The sequence below is a fragment of the Cyanistes caeruleus genome, chromosome 8 (assembly GCF_971803275.1).
Source record: "Cyanistes caeruleus chromosome 8, bCyaCae1.hap1.1, whole genome shotgun sequence".
NCBI classification, from domain to species: Eukaryota; Metazoa; Chordata; class Aves; order Passeriformes; family Paridae; genus Cyanistes; species Cyanistes caeruleus.
Genome location: NC_141708.1, coordinates 19693511 through 19707181, shown reverse-complemented (window position 1 = coordinate 19707181; position 13671 = coordinate 19693511). Strand labels below are relative to the sequence as shown.

The window sequence follows — 13671 nt, the reverse complement described above, 5'->3', positions numbered from 1 at the left end:
TGCGCCCGCCGGCTTGAAAGGGGAAGGCGGGCGGGTGGCGGCTGCATCCCTCCCTTCCTCCCTCTCTTCCCTCCCACTTCCCGCACCGCCGCCTCTCAGTCGGGCCGTGCTCCGCCGGGACTCGCTGCAGGTGGGTGCCGGCACCGCGGCGGAGGGCGGGGGCGGCCGGCCCGGGAGGAGCCGGCTCGGCAGCACCTGCGGCCGGTGCTTCTCGGCCCGTCCCATCGGCCAGGCTTCTCGGCTCCGCGGAGCGCTGCCCCGCTGCCGTGTCCTGGCCGGCTGCCGTGTCCTGGCCGGCTGCCGTGCCCGCAGGGCTCCTTTGGCCCCGCGGGCTGGCGGGGTCGGTGGGGTGCGGGCGGGGGCTGCCAGCCGCGCTCTGTAGGGCTGGGCTGATGGCACCTGAGCGCTGCCCGGCCGGGGAGATGGGGACAGGCACTCGGAGTGAATTCCCAGCTGTCGGCCTGGTCCCGGCTCCTGTGTGCAGCCCGGCTCGCTCCAGCGAGGCCGCTGACGGGCGCGAGTTCAGCATCTGCTTCAATGCGCAGGACCAGAGACTTGGCACAAAGACGCATTCAGAGCGCTTTTGTGTAACTTGCTTCATCTTCCTTTAGAAGATTACATCTCAGGAATATCTTCCATCTCCTGTTCTGCCTCCTCTTCCTATGCAACCCTCTTCAACCTCTGTTTACAGCAGCTCAGCCAGGTCTCATTCTTCTGGCGTGCTCAGAGCCAAGAAGCTCAGAAGCTCTTTGGTTTGGTTGCGGGTTTCTTTTACAAGAGGGCGTCAATTGTTTCATTGAAGATAAGACTCACTCCTAGCTTCTCTACTCCTGTAACTCTGTCAAATGTGATCAGACTTGTCTGTCAGGACTTTATCAGTCCCCATAGCTTTCTCCACAAGATTTCACAACCTTCTGGGGTGTTTAATAACTTTTCTTTAAATGCGGTGCTTCTCTGCAGAAAGAAGCTGAAATGACAAGGCAGTAAATGGGAAGACTCGTTTCCTCCCCATTCCTCTTGACTGCTTCTCTAAGGATTAATGGGTGCACCTGTGTCTTCTGAGTTTTTTCTCTGCCATCTGAAGAACTTACTTGAGTGTCATACAAACATAATTTCTTATTAAGACCAAATAGTGCTCTGCCCTGACATGGGCTCTCACTTTGAGGTCTATGGCTCACATGACTACTTGGAAACGGCCCCAAGCTGTTCTTTCTCTTTCATCCAGGAATTACAAATAATGTTCTGACTTGTTTCCACACTGCAGACCTCAGACCACTCACAAGGGGCACAGTCTCACATCAGCTGTTTCTGTCTTGCAACCACGTTGTAAGCGAGGGAAAAAGGCTGTCCGGAAGAACTTGTTATTGCGGAGCACCCTTGTGTCACAAACCATCTCTGTTCCATTCAGAAGACAAACAGGAAGCCTGTGGATATTGAATGGGGAAAATCTCACTTACTACCTAGACAGACTTAATGTAAGAGGAGAGGTCAGGAGGGGAAGCAGATGTGTGGTGTCTGACACCATCCCTCAGCTCAAGATCTTGAAGATGTGTGTAGTTTCAAATACTGAATCAAGCTGAGATCCAGATCTTTATTTGTTTCCTCAGTTGTTGTGAACCAATATTTCCTTTGCTGTCATAGTTCCCTGGCAGTGATCTATCGTCTGGGAACCTCCTGCTACCCCACAGATTCCCACCTTACCTGTGGAACTTCCTCAATATAACTCTAATGAGACAGGAAGGATGTTGAAGATGGTTCTAAGTACCAAAAGTTAGGAACTGTTTGGGGCCTACATCAATCTTTGTCTAAAACAGATGAGCCAGAGCACTTCTGGTGTTTTGTGACAGCAGCAGCACCAATGTGGTGAAAAGTATAAATCATTCTGATGCTGACCTGATCACTGCTGTGATTGTTCCCTGTGGTCCTTTGGGGATCTTAACTTCCTTCATTCTCTGTGTTTGCAGTGGGCTGCCATGAATATGTAGAAGGAAAAATGCTAGAAAGGTATGTTGTTTTGAGCAGACCATCTTTGCACTATTCAGTCTGTGTGCAAACAATATTTTAAAAAACCCTCAGGGTTGTAGACTTCCAGGGGATGCTTGTATCTGAAGGATTGTGGTTTTTCCTTTATAATTTTTTTCTATACTAAAATACTAATTCTAGTATTGGTGTACTGTGATATTAGTATACTATAGTGCTAATATTAATGTTTTAATGTAATTTACCCTGGTGACTCTGGTTAAGTCAGAGTCTGTAATAAACCAAAACCAGAGCACATAAGCCCACCAAGCACTGGGCTGGATAGGATTGATGGTTAAACTTCCCTGTTTCAACCTGTGCTTTGTTTGTTTTGTACAGTATTGAATCCCCTAGGTTTTTACTAGGGATTCTCTTGGCAGCCCCTGCTTGTAGTGCAACATCCTCCTGCAGTGACAAAGTTGCTCTTGGAGCTGCATACCTACCTGGTTCAGAGTCTTGGCTTCCATAAATCAGGTGCAGCTAGGCTGGCTGTCATCAGCATGATGGTAGCTGATGGTCCTGGTTTTTCTGGATCATACTCAACAGATCAGGAACACTTCAGTATCTTATTCCAGGAAGAGTTTAGAGCATCCAGATGAAGATATCTTTTGCTTTTGGTTTTCAGTTAATTCTGCTGCTTTGTTAACTCCTGAGAAGTTTGCAGTGAAAACATTTCTTACTGTGGGCAAGAGCTGCATAGAGACTAGGATGCAGGAGGGGAAATAATTCAGCTCCCTGTATGTGGGCTTCCAGGTCCTGGGCAGGAAGGAGGTAATACAAAAAAGTGAGGGAGAGGTATAAATGGCAGCCCTTGCCTTTGAGCCTGTTCATAGCCCTTTTTTTGTGGGTTCTTTGCCTAGACTGCTTGCTGTCAGAGGTTTTAGTGCTTTAGCCTAATAAAAGGCATCCAAATTAAATCAGAGCTGTAGCTGTTCACTTATTTCACTTAAGGTGATTGGTGTAATTTTCCATCAATACCAAAGCCATACCATGTCAAACATTTTAAACATTTTAAATCATGGGACAAATTTCAGCCCAGTAAGAGGTTTCTGAGGGGCATTTCTGAAGGTTGTCCTTTCTCTGCTCCCTTCCTGCTGCCTCACTTTTCAGTGCCAATGCATTGCAGTGGCTTTAAAAGCAATCTCCCAGCAGCTGGATGTGGACAGGTGTGCAGGGTAGACAGGTAGGGGGATGCTGCTGCTTGCAGTGAAATCTTGCTTTCCCAGGTCCTGCTCTTACCAAGATGCCTGCTTTGCCCTGAACACTGTAGTGGTGAAACTTAAAACATTTGTGGTGTGGGCTTTTCCAACAGTTCCCTTGAACCGTTACTTTGGCTGCCAGTGTTAACTGTGATGTTAGGGGCTCTGTGTAAATCAGCCAGCTGGCATGGCTCTGCCAAGCACTTGTCATGAAAACAGGGAAGGTTCTAGTCTCTCTTTACAAGCCTTCCCCTTGCAGTGACAGGGTTATTTTTGCAGTATTTTATGTGATATAGCTACTAGGACTTCCAGACCACAAAAAAAGAAGATGGTTCTGTTTACTGTGCTCTCAGCCCTAGTGTGGGATCTGTCATTTACTTTTTGTCACTTACTGGATTTTACACCTCTGACAAGGCACAAGTTGTGAATTCACCTTCCCAGAGAATCACATTCCCATGCCCAGGTGTTTGAAGGTTTCTGTTGAAGACTACCTGTCTACAGCCTGCAGTAGCTGAGCTCCCATAGCCAGAGAGCTGAGCTGAGCCTGTGCTGCACTGGCCACAGCAGCTGCCCAGGCTGGGGGATCCTGCTGCAGAGCTTGTGGACCAGCTTTTTTTGTTCAGTGTTAGTAAGAGGTAAACCAGCAAGGTGAGCAGGTGGATTTTGAGCCTTCCCTCAACTGGGCCATTTAGCCCTTATCTAGGTCTGGGACTTCCTTCCCCTTTGCTATCACAACCTGAAACTGCAACAATGACTAGTTGCTGAACAAAGGACAGAGAGCCCTTGTGCCCTTCTTGCTGGTAGTTAGCCTTCATTATATTCCAATAGCACTAAAAATCAGGGATCTGTCTGGTGTATCCAGCAAAGCTTTAGGGCTGGAGCTATGACCAGGGTACCCGTCTGGGCTCGGACAGAGTAGAGATTCTCTGGTGGTATTGAGCTGAAGTAGGAAAAAAGGTCTCTTCCTGCATCCTCTCACATCTTAGCAAGATTTGTAGCCTCCCTTGTTGCTTGGGCAGGGAGAAGAGGTTCCTGAGCCAGCACCTCTAGTGATTGCTCCTGATTTTGGAAGAGATGAAACCACCAAGAGCAGTTTGCAAGTCTCACTGCATCAGCATCTGCCCCTGACATGAGGGCTGAGATTGACATCTTACTTGTCGTTTGGATTTTGGTAGTCCCCAGAGGGTCCTGGCTGAGCTGAGGGTCTTAGCAATGTCTGGCACACAGGTCCATGGCAGAACACAGTCCTTGCTGAAAATGGGTGGCAATTTTTTGCTTTAAATAACTATACCTTTTACCTTTTTGCTTTAAATAACTATACCTTATACCTTTTACTTACTTGAGTGTCATACAAACATAATTTCTTATTAAGACCAAATAGTGCTCTGCCCTGTCATGGGCTCTCACTTTGAGGTCTATGGCTCACATGACTACTTGGAAACAGCCCCAAGCTGTTCTTTCTCTTTCATCCAGGAATTACAAATAATGTTCTGAACTTTTACCTGAACTATTTCTTAATCTTTTACTTGTTTCCCAATGAGAAAACACCCTACCTCACATACAAAACCTATTCTTCTTGGCATACTTCTGTGCATATATGACCTACTAGGTGCCCCAGGACAAGGGTATGCCTGATTCTGTCCTTAACTCCCTGCCATCCCAGAGTAGATCAGAAGTGCATGGCTGCCATCCTTCCCTTGCTTCCTGGAAGCAGCATGTGCTCCTGGATCCGCTGTAAATGTCGTAGCCAAGTTCTTTACCTTCCCTGGTGCTGGGCAAGGAAAGTTCCCTTTGGGCCTCTCAAGTAATCTGAGCGGCTTTGTGGGCTGTAGCTCTGTTGTGACCAGTACTTTGTCACAGTCTGTTTCCTGCTGTTAGAGAGGCAGGATGCTTACTTCCCTTGCAGAGCTTATGTTTTCTTCTCTCCAGCCCATCGCCTTTGTCTGCATTCTCCTGGAGCTCTTTTTCTGTGGGTCCAACTACCTTCTTGGTGTCTGTTAGCTTTTCTTGTGCTTCTTATCACTCATGCAGGCACAGCCACACAGTTGACAGTTGAAGGGTGGGAGTCCAAGCACTAGCAGGAATTGCCTTTGAAATGGGAGGGTCCCAACCAGCAACTGCTCTGTTTCTGTCCCATGTCTGCACCTTTATGTGCTTCATTTGGCCAGAGAGAGACCTGCTGAAGGTAGTCTGAAGACCGTATTTAGCAGAATCTTGTCCATTCCTTCCGTTCCCACCTCTTAATTGGTCAAGCACTAGTGGAGGGGCTGTAAGAAAATCTTGTACCAAATTCCACTCTACCACATCCCTGCAGCCCCACCAGGGCTTAGTGTGTGTGAGCCATCCAAAATCCAGTTATAATTGTTCCCATTGTAACTTCTTCCTCTTCCCACTGCTGTTTCCTAGCATGTCTGAACTGAGTTCTCAGAACACTACTCTGCTTCTGACTATTCCCAAATAATTATCACATAATTCTTCTCCCAAAATAATGCTAGGTGTGGGTGAGGCGCGTTCGCTTCCAGTGATGTAGCAACATCCCTTACACAACAGAAATCTTGGGTGTTTCACTAAACTGAAGAGGGGATGACGGCTTTAGGAGTGTGACTAAGGGGCGTCAGTGTGCCACAGGTGTTGCATGTCATCTCTGGGATTGCTTTCCGGGTTTGCCTTCTTCTAGTGGATGAGTATCCTGGCACCTGCTTTCCTTTCCCAGCCCTTCCCCCAGAGCCTCCCACGACTGATCCATACTGGAGCAGCTCTCTGTCCAGACCATTGCTGTGCTCTCTGGGATTGCAACTCCTCTCAGTGGGTCCTGCTGTGACCTGGACTTGCTCCTGCCCTGTTTGTGCTGAGCAAGGTGCCTTGCCAGCCATGTGAGGGCCAAAGCCAGAGCACACCTCTTGGCATTTCCACCAAGCTCTGCAGGCCTCCCAATGAGCTTGCACAGACATCAAGGGCTCAGAAAGAACCAGCTGTTCTGGCTGGACAGAAATAAAAATAAAATCCAACTGAGCTGGTTCTGTAGCGGTAAATAGGGGCTGAACTGCAAGTGTCCCCGCTGGTGCTGTGACCCAGCATAGCTCCTCCAGCCACTCACCCTCGGAAACGCTCTGCGAGTCGGTCTGACAGTTTTTGAGCCTGAGGAGCATAGAGAAAAGGTTTTCAGGAAAACTCCCCTGATATCTTACTTTGGTTGTTGGGATATTTTTTTGGGGTTTGTTTCTGTTGTTTTTTGGGGTTTTTTTAGGGCAAGGCAGAGTGGATGGGGATGGATATTCCCCAGTGAAGAACTCCTGACTGCTCTCCTTTCCCAGCTCATGAGTCCTGGCTTGCAGCTACAATTGTGACTGTTAGGTGATGAGTGCATGACAGAGATGCTACATTAATGGCGTGTTTGTCTTCTTGCAGTGATGAAGATGATGAAGGTGCTACCCTGCCCTGCTGCTCTTCTTTTCCTAGTGACTGCATTCACTGTGGAGCCATCTCACTGTGCCAAGGTGCTGATCATGCCCACCATAGTCTTTGACAGCCACTTGCGAGTCTTCATGCGCGTGGCAGAGGCGCTGACTGACCGGGGCCATGACCCTGTGCTGCTTCTTCATGAAGGTCGGGATGTGGAAGCCTCCCTGCCCGGCTTCCGCGTGCAGAGGTACTGGGGTACCTTCAGCACAGAGAGCGCAGATGCCTGGGTGCAGGAGAAGATAAAGCGTGTCTTTCAAGGGAAGATGACCTCTCTGGAGGTGTTTTCATTTTTGGAGAAGTACCTGGAAAACTGTGACTTAGTACTGGGAAATTCTACCCTTCTGCAGAAACTCCGGTGGGAGCACTTTGACCTGCTTTTGGTGGACCCCAATGAGATGTGTGGATTTATCCTGGCCCACATCCTACACATCAAATATGCTGTGATTTCCACTGGTTTCTGGTTCCCAGCAGAGATTGGTGCCACCTCCCCCATTGCCTATGTCCCTGAATTCAACTCCCTGATGACAGACAGGATGGGCTTTTTTGGTAGGACTTGGAATCTCCTAGTCTACATAATCACTCGTGTGGCTACAAAACTGGTCATCCTGCCCAAGTTTGAACGTCTCATGGAGAAGCACAGGGTGGAGCCCAAGACATCCATGTTGGACCTTGTCCATGGAACTAGTCTTTTCTTCCTCTGTAATGATGTGGTATTGGACTTTCCCCGTCCAACACTCCCACATGTCATTTTCACAGGGGGGATCCTTGCTGAGCCTGCAAAGCCCCTTCCAGTGGTAAGTGCAAGAAAACTTTGATCTATGATTGCACATCAACCGGGGAAGCTACTAAGTACAGATCTTCTTTGGAAGAACCTTGTAAAAGTTCTGAAGTGCCTGGAAAGATGCTGTGTTTTGGTGCTTGTGGGTGCATTGGTGAGACAGAACACTCAAGTCTGTCAGGCTGCAGGGAGGATGTAGAATTAAGTGGTCTGCTCTGAAGTGGGGTTTAGCCTCACTGTCCATGTTGAATGGTGTGTGGAATTCCTAAGATGGAAGTGTTGCCCCTGGGACTTGATAATGAATAGTTTGTTTGCTCCTATGCTAAAGTGGAAATGGGAAGAACAGTTAATCTTCCTTGTTTCATCACTGATCTGTTAATCCAGAATTTCCTCCTTCAGCCTATTTCTCACAGAGCATTTCTGCCCTTGGGCTTGTAGTCTTAAGAAACCACAGGGGAGAGCTTGTTCCTTCATTAAATTCAGTGCAGAATCCCAAAATGTAGAAAACTGAAGGGTATCATCCCCTTTTTCTCAGGGTTCAGTCCTGACAGGTCCTCTCAAGGCTTTGTCCAGCCTATGCCACACTAATCTGCACTAAATTCAGAAGGACATGCTCTTAAAGCCTCTGGCTGAAGACAGTATTGGAACGGAGTAGGACTTGTCTTACCACTTTTACAAACATTGAGGGGAAATAAACCTGGATTATAAAACTTGGGCAGTCAAGTGGCCGGTGGCTTAGTCAAGCCTGGTGGCTTGACTAAGGGTCTGAAATGGAGATAAGATTTCAATTTTCAAATTATTAGAGGCCTGTCAAGATCCCTGATGGCAACTTTAACTGATGCTGTGGATGCCAATATGTTTGGGTTAAAAAAAAGAGAGATCAAATGCCTTAAAAAGAAGTTCTCCAGATGTGTCTGACTGCACATGAGCCTTGCCCACATGGCACAGCCTGCAGGTAATGAAACACACGTAGGGTGCTCCGAAAGCTGTGTCAGAGGGTGGCTGCCTCACAGCTCTTGCAAAACTCTGGCTTGGTCCAACCTGGCCACGTACACACCTGCCTTATAAAGAAGGGAGTTGTTTGCTAGGGCATTACTCATGTGCTTCACAGCTTCCAGAAGAGATCCCAGGTCACCAAAGGAAAGAATGATGGAGATAAGTCCAGAGCCCTGCAGTAGGTGGTGGCTGTCATGCCAGCAGGTAGGCATGTCTGTGTCCACATCATGGGATGCCAGCAGGAGAGAGGGCCTCTGTAGGTCTAGGTGTAACCTTAAAGAATGTCCCGTCTGAAATGTAATTAAGTGTTTATTTCCTCCTATTTGAAACACTATGATTTTGATTGCTTCTAATTAGGACTTGGTTAAATATAGGTATGTATTTGAGAGAAAGTGAGAAGATTTGGTGGTCAGCCATGCCTCCCTGGCAACTTCAATGCTGTTTCTGAAAGTTAAATGTCATGGCCCAATTATAATGGATGACATAGTCATCTGGTTTAGGAGTCATCATACTTTTATTTAGAAAAGGAAAAGCAGTACTTTCTCTTCTGTAGCAGTTTCAGTGGTTGCACTGCTCAAAGGAGGTGAAACTCGAAAGAATGGAGAAACCAAAATATCTCTGTTGTAAATTTTTTGATTCTTGGATTGTTTTAGGGCACTCTAAGCATTTCTGAAAAGATAGACTTGAGTCTCTGAAGCATACAACAAAGGAGAGATATTCCCAGAGTGTAACACTAAGATATGCTTTGTAACTCTTCCATGCTTTGATCCCCTAACTTTTAGACTACAATTAATATTTGGAATTAATCACTTCAGTTTTCTCTTTTAATAAGAGGTATTTTTATTTTTTATTAATGTTCTCCTACATGTTTATTTTAGGAAGTATCTGTATCAAAGATGTATTTTTATTAAACTTCCCTAAAATGCTCCAGACTGGGATACGTGGGAAACTTGAAGCAGGGCAGAATTCATAATCAGCAACAGACTCAGCCCAGCCTGGAATAAGAGGGAATAGTCCATGTTTGCTTCACAGCTGTGGTTGCTGATTTCTTCTCCCTACTGCCTTCTGGCTTTGGTTAAAAAAAGTACAGACTCTCTTCTAGATACAGACTTGTTTATGGAACATTACAGATTGCCTCTAAATGAAGGACAAATAACTGTGGGTTTTACTGGATCTGTAGCTACCTCTCCGTCAAGTGATCAAAAACTAAATGTGCTGTCTGCAAGTAGCTATCAAGGATGGGTAGAAGCCTTCTGTCAAGATGGCAAGACCTTCTGCCACCTCCAGGAGCCTTTGACATTGGAGAGTTTGTAGGAGCTCTCCAGAAAGTTGTTCCTCACTGTATGATGTTTTGTCTCTTGTATCAGCCTATGTCTGGAGACCCTGACAGGCCTCCTATCTTAGTGGTAATGGGAAAATAGCCTTCCTCTTTTTATTCCATTTTCCTTCTCTGCCCTGACTGTTCCTATGTGGCTAGTCTGTTTCCAGAACTTTTCTTGTCAAAGAGTAATGGTCTTACTCCAGTGCAGGAGATAATGCTATGAAATGCAGGTTTTGGACACTTCCCTGCGAACTCCCAAGACCAGTAGGTGCACAAGTAATTTCTACCTGGCTGGGTGCAAAAATCACAGTGGTTTTAGAGTTCATTGCATGGTGAAAGCTGTGTAGCTTTGTGCTCTGGGTGGATTTGGCTTCATCTTTTCTGTGGACAGCTTTCTACTGACAGAGGCAAGAGTGGGAAGGGTCTTTCTGCAGCAGTACTTCAAGGCAGCTCTGTGTGTTTTGCCCACAGGGTCTGCGTCTCTGGGTGGAAGCAGCAGAGGCAGGAGTCGTTGTTGTCTCCTTTGGCATTGGGATCCGAGCTCTTCCAAGCGATTTGGTGGAGAAGATGGCTGGTGCATTTGCTCGCCTCCCGCAAAGGGTGGTGTGGAGGTGAAAAGGGAATGGGATTCATTTTCACTTGAATTAAATGAAAAACAATGTTGAAGGGTGGTTCATTTCAAACCACAGAATCTGCTTTCTGTCTCTTGATCTGATTTAATTTATTATTGTTCTCTGTGTATTTCTCTTCTCCTTTTTTCCCTTCCTCTGTCTCCTCCCACAGATATTTTGGTCAGAAGCCAAGAAACCTGGGTGAGAATACACTGATGATGGGGTGGCTGCCCCAGAATGACCTGCTAGGTAAGGCTGGGTTCTGTGTATGTGTGTGCTGCTAGCAACACCCCTGGAGTTTAGCCCAAACCACAGCAAAGGCACATAAGGATAGCAGCACCTGTGTGGATCTTAACTCTGTTGCTTCTTGTGTGTCTGATCTGTACAAAACATGGTCCTCATCTAACACCTACTTGAAGCTGCTTGGCTCCTATCTCCCTTCTCCTCCAGGGTCTACTCAGCAATTTTGGGCTGCCAAAAGCCAGCTGTATTCCCAAAGGGCAGCATCCACTCTGCTCAGCCTGCCTGTTTTTCCTTAAACATACACCAACTTTGTGTGTTGAGGAGCCCCCTGTTAGCCCTGTTGCAACATGGAAGGCATTGACTTGCTACTATTTCTTTACCTGCAGGCCACCCCAATGTGAAAGCTTTTGTCAGCCACTGTGGGATGAATGGTGTATTTGAGGCAATTTATCACGGTGTGCCAGTGGTGGGACTTCCTTTTTATGGGGACCAGTTTGACATCATGACCAGAGTGCAGGCGAAGGGCATGGGTATCCTCATGGACTGGAGCAGAATAAAAGAAGAGGAGCTTTACCAGGCTGTCATCACAGTCATCTCTGACCCCAGGTGAGGCACCTGGAAGCATCAAGCTCTTCCTTGGTGCAGACAATGTGTAAAGGACCAGTGTGTCTTTGTGTTGACCCCTACACCTCCTGTGATGGCTTCTGTACCAAGCTCAGTGGCAGGCTTTGCTCAGCTGACCAGATGTGTCAGTGCCTCAAAATCCTCTAGATGCAGTTCAGGAGGAGATACTCTAGCATTTGCTGCTAAGGAGTGTGATTTAGTCCTGTTTGACTGACTGTAATGTTCTTAGAAAATTTTCTGAGATACTGGGGAACAGACCTCTTCTCTTAATGCCAGCCTGTCATCAGGGAGAGTAAGATCACAGTCTCCCATTGGGACCTCTGTGAACTTGTCCACAAAACTTTCTGTAGAAACAGAGAGGGAACAGCAGGTATTGTTCCATCTGGTCCTTCTGTCAATCACATACTCTTCTTTTTCCTAGAACTGAAGCAGGAGCAGAAAAGTGGTACAGGGCTCCTGTTTTCTAACAGGACATGTGCAACTGCTGATTTTTGAAATGCCCTCTGAGAGCTTGATTTTTATAATATCTTGTATTTCTTACTATTAAGAGGTGTTGCAATTTGATACCTGGAAGGGTTTGGCCACTCCTCAAGTGTGTAACTTTTGCTTGATGCTGGGTGAGGTGCAAAATCCCCTCAGAAAATATGTAAGCCAAAACTTACATATTTTTTGCAAGCCAAACTGTCAATGTTGTTAACAAAACATAAAATAAAATACACTCTGGCTTGTGCCTTCATGGCTGGCAAGTGCCATCAGAGTGGCTTTCAGAAGAAGAATTGAAGAACTTTGCCCTTCTCTCATGGTATTATTTGGGACTTGAAAGCATCACTGGATGTCTCAGGCAAATTCTCAGATATGAAGTTTCTGTCAAAAGGTAAATGTCTTGTCATCTTCCCTTGCAGCTATAGAAAAGCAGCCCAGCATATCTCAGCTCTGCACCTGGACAGACCAATGCATGCTCTCAACAGGACAGTGTATTGGCTGGAGTACATCCTTCGTCACAATGGGGCACCCTACCTTCGCCCGGCTGTCTACGACCTCTCCCTGTATGAGTACTTCTGCCTGGACATACTGGCTCTTCTCCTGCTGTGTCTGGCCGGCATTGGATTTGTTCTCTACAAATCTGTGGTGTGGTGCAGAAGGAAGAGGGCCAGCCCTGTGTATCAGAATGGCAATTGCATGAAAGGCCACTTCACAGATGAGAAAAAACTGCAGTAGTGGCCAGTGTGTTCTAGGGCATATCCCATCACTGTGAAATGAACTGCTGCTGTGCCAAGAAATGTATGGCATGCAGGCACAGAGAGAGGTGAAAGATCCGCAGGTCTGGATGAGAAGAGAGTGGGGAGGGAGGAGTATTGCAAAGACCTGTGTCTACACCTCTGTGTATAGCACCTGTGGGCGGGGGGGTGAATTCAGGTGTGGGTGGGAGCACTTGGCCAGGATGCTGGGAATGGGGCATAGGTAGGTAGACTTCCAGGGAGGAGTTCAAGTTGTTCCCTTTGTATTGCACATTGGTTTATATGCTGGTGTTGCTCTTCTGTTTTTTTGGATCATGGAGGCTCTGGATGTAGGAACAGCATTTCATGTGCAGCAGACACCATTTCTCCTCTCCCTTGTTACTAAGAGCCTCAGGAGTCAGGATACCTTTACGTGCAGAGGAGAACCTGAAGCAGAGCTGTGGACAAGGAAGGGCACTGAAAATATCATCTGCAAGAGAGAAAAATTGGTCTGTCTTAAGTTCCGTGGATAAATATTGTTCTTCCTGCTTCAGTCAACACTCTGCAATCCTGTTTGTGTTTGAGCTAAATTATTATTTTTTAAAATAAACTTATATTCTTTCTCCTGTGTGGCAGTTCTCTGGTTTAATGTGTTCTTGGTTTAATGTGAACCTGTGCTTCTTGTAAAAGGAAATGGTTCAAGCAAGATTAAAGTGCTTTTTCCTTCTCATTACTGCTGCTATGGTCTCCACATACCTCCGTTAGCAATTTTTGGCCTTTCTGCAGCATTTTATGCAGTGCCTTCCCTCCTCTGCCTTCATGTGGCACACACCCATGCCCATAGCATCTCCAAACCTCTGATGAAAGAAAAATCTGGAACAGCTGCAAGTGGCAGGGCCACAGGAGCAGCAGCCAATAGCTTGTCATAGGAAGTGGGCCATACACATTTATAGAAGCAGCAAGCTCTGCTCATTTCAACGTGAACAGGCAGCGCTGTTGCCCCACTTGGGACATGGTATGGCGTGATACCTAATGTGTTTTTATTCACACTGGACTCTAAGGTGAACCTAACTGGCGTGGGTGCAAAACCTGCCCACAGCGTCATCCAATGGTCCCATCCAAGTACCCCACACTGAGGAGCAAGGGCTCTGCTCCATGCTTCCACTGGGGCCACTGCAGTGCCAGCAGCAGTTGGAGAGTC

The 13671-nt window shown here is 46.9% G+C and overlaps 1 protein-coding gene across 2 annotated transcripts; it reads left to right on the top strand.

Moving 5' to 3' along the window:
- The first annotated feature begins 62 nt into the window (after positions 1-62).
- LOC111931100 (2-hydroxyacylsphingosine 1-beta-galactosyltransferase-like) lies at positions 63-13105 on the top strand. 2 transcript variants are annotated; one of them, XM_086899016.1, is made up of 6 exons: positions 63-130; positions 6627-7474; positions 10247-10386; positions 10559-10635; positions 11016-11235; positions 12156-13105. In XM_086899016.1, the coding sequence occupies exons 2-6, from the start codon at positions 6629-6631 to the stop codon at positions 12469-12471; spliced, it is 1599 nt and encodes a 532-aa protein (XP_086755142.1). In that variant the 5' UTR covers positions 63-130; positions 6627-6628; the 3' UTR covers positions 12472-13105. The 2 variants fall into 2 exon arrangements, with proteins under 2 accessions (XP_086755142.1, XP_086755141.1); XM_086899015.1 differs by lacking the exon at positions 63-130 and adding an exon at positions 204-2004.
- The last annotated feature ends 566 nt before the right edge of the window (positions 13106-13671 follow it).

Excerpts from the sequence above, each read along its gene's own strand:
- LOC111931100 (XM_086899016.1), top strand. The coding sequence starts at position 6,629 with ATGAAGATGATGAAGGTGCTACCCTGCCCTGCTGCTCTTCTTTTCCTA. Across the intron at positions 10,636-11,015 it reads GCCCCAGAATGACCTGCTAG|GCCACCCCAATGTGAAAGCT; the intron begins GTAAGGCTGGGT and ends CTTTACCTGCAG. Across the intron at positions 11,236-12,155 it reads ACAGTCATCTCTGACCCCAG|CTATAGAAAAGCAGCCCAGC; the intron begins GTGAGGCACCTG and ends CTTCCCTTGCAG.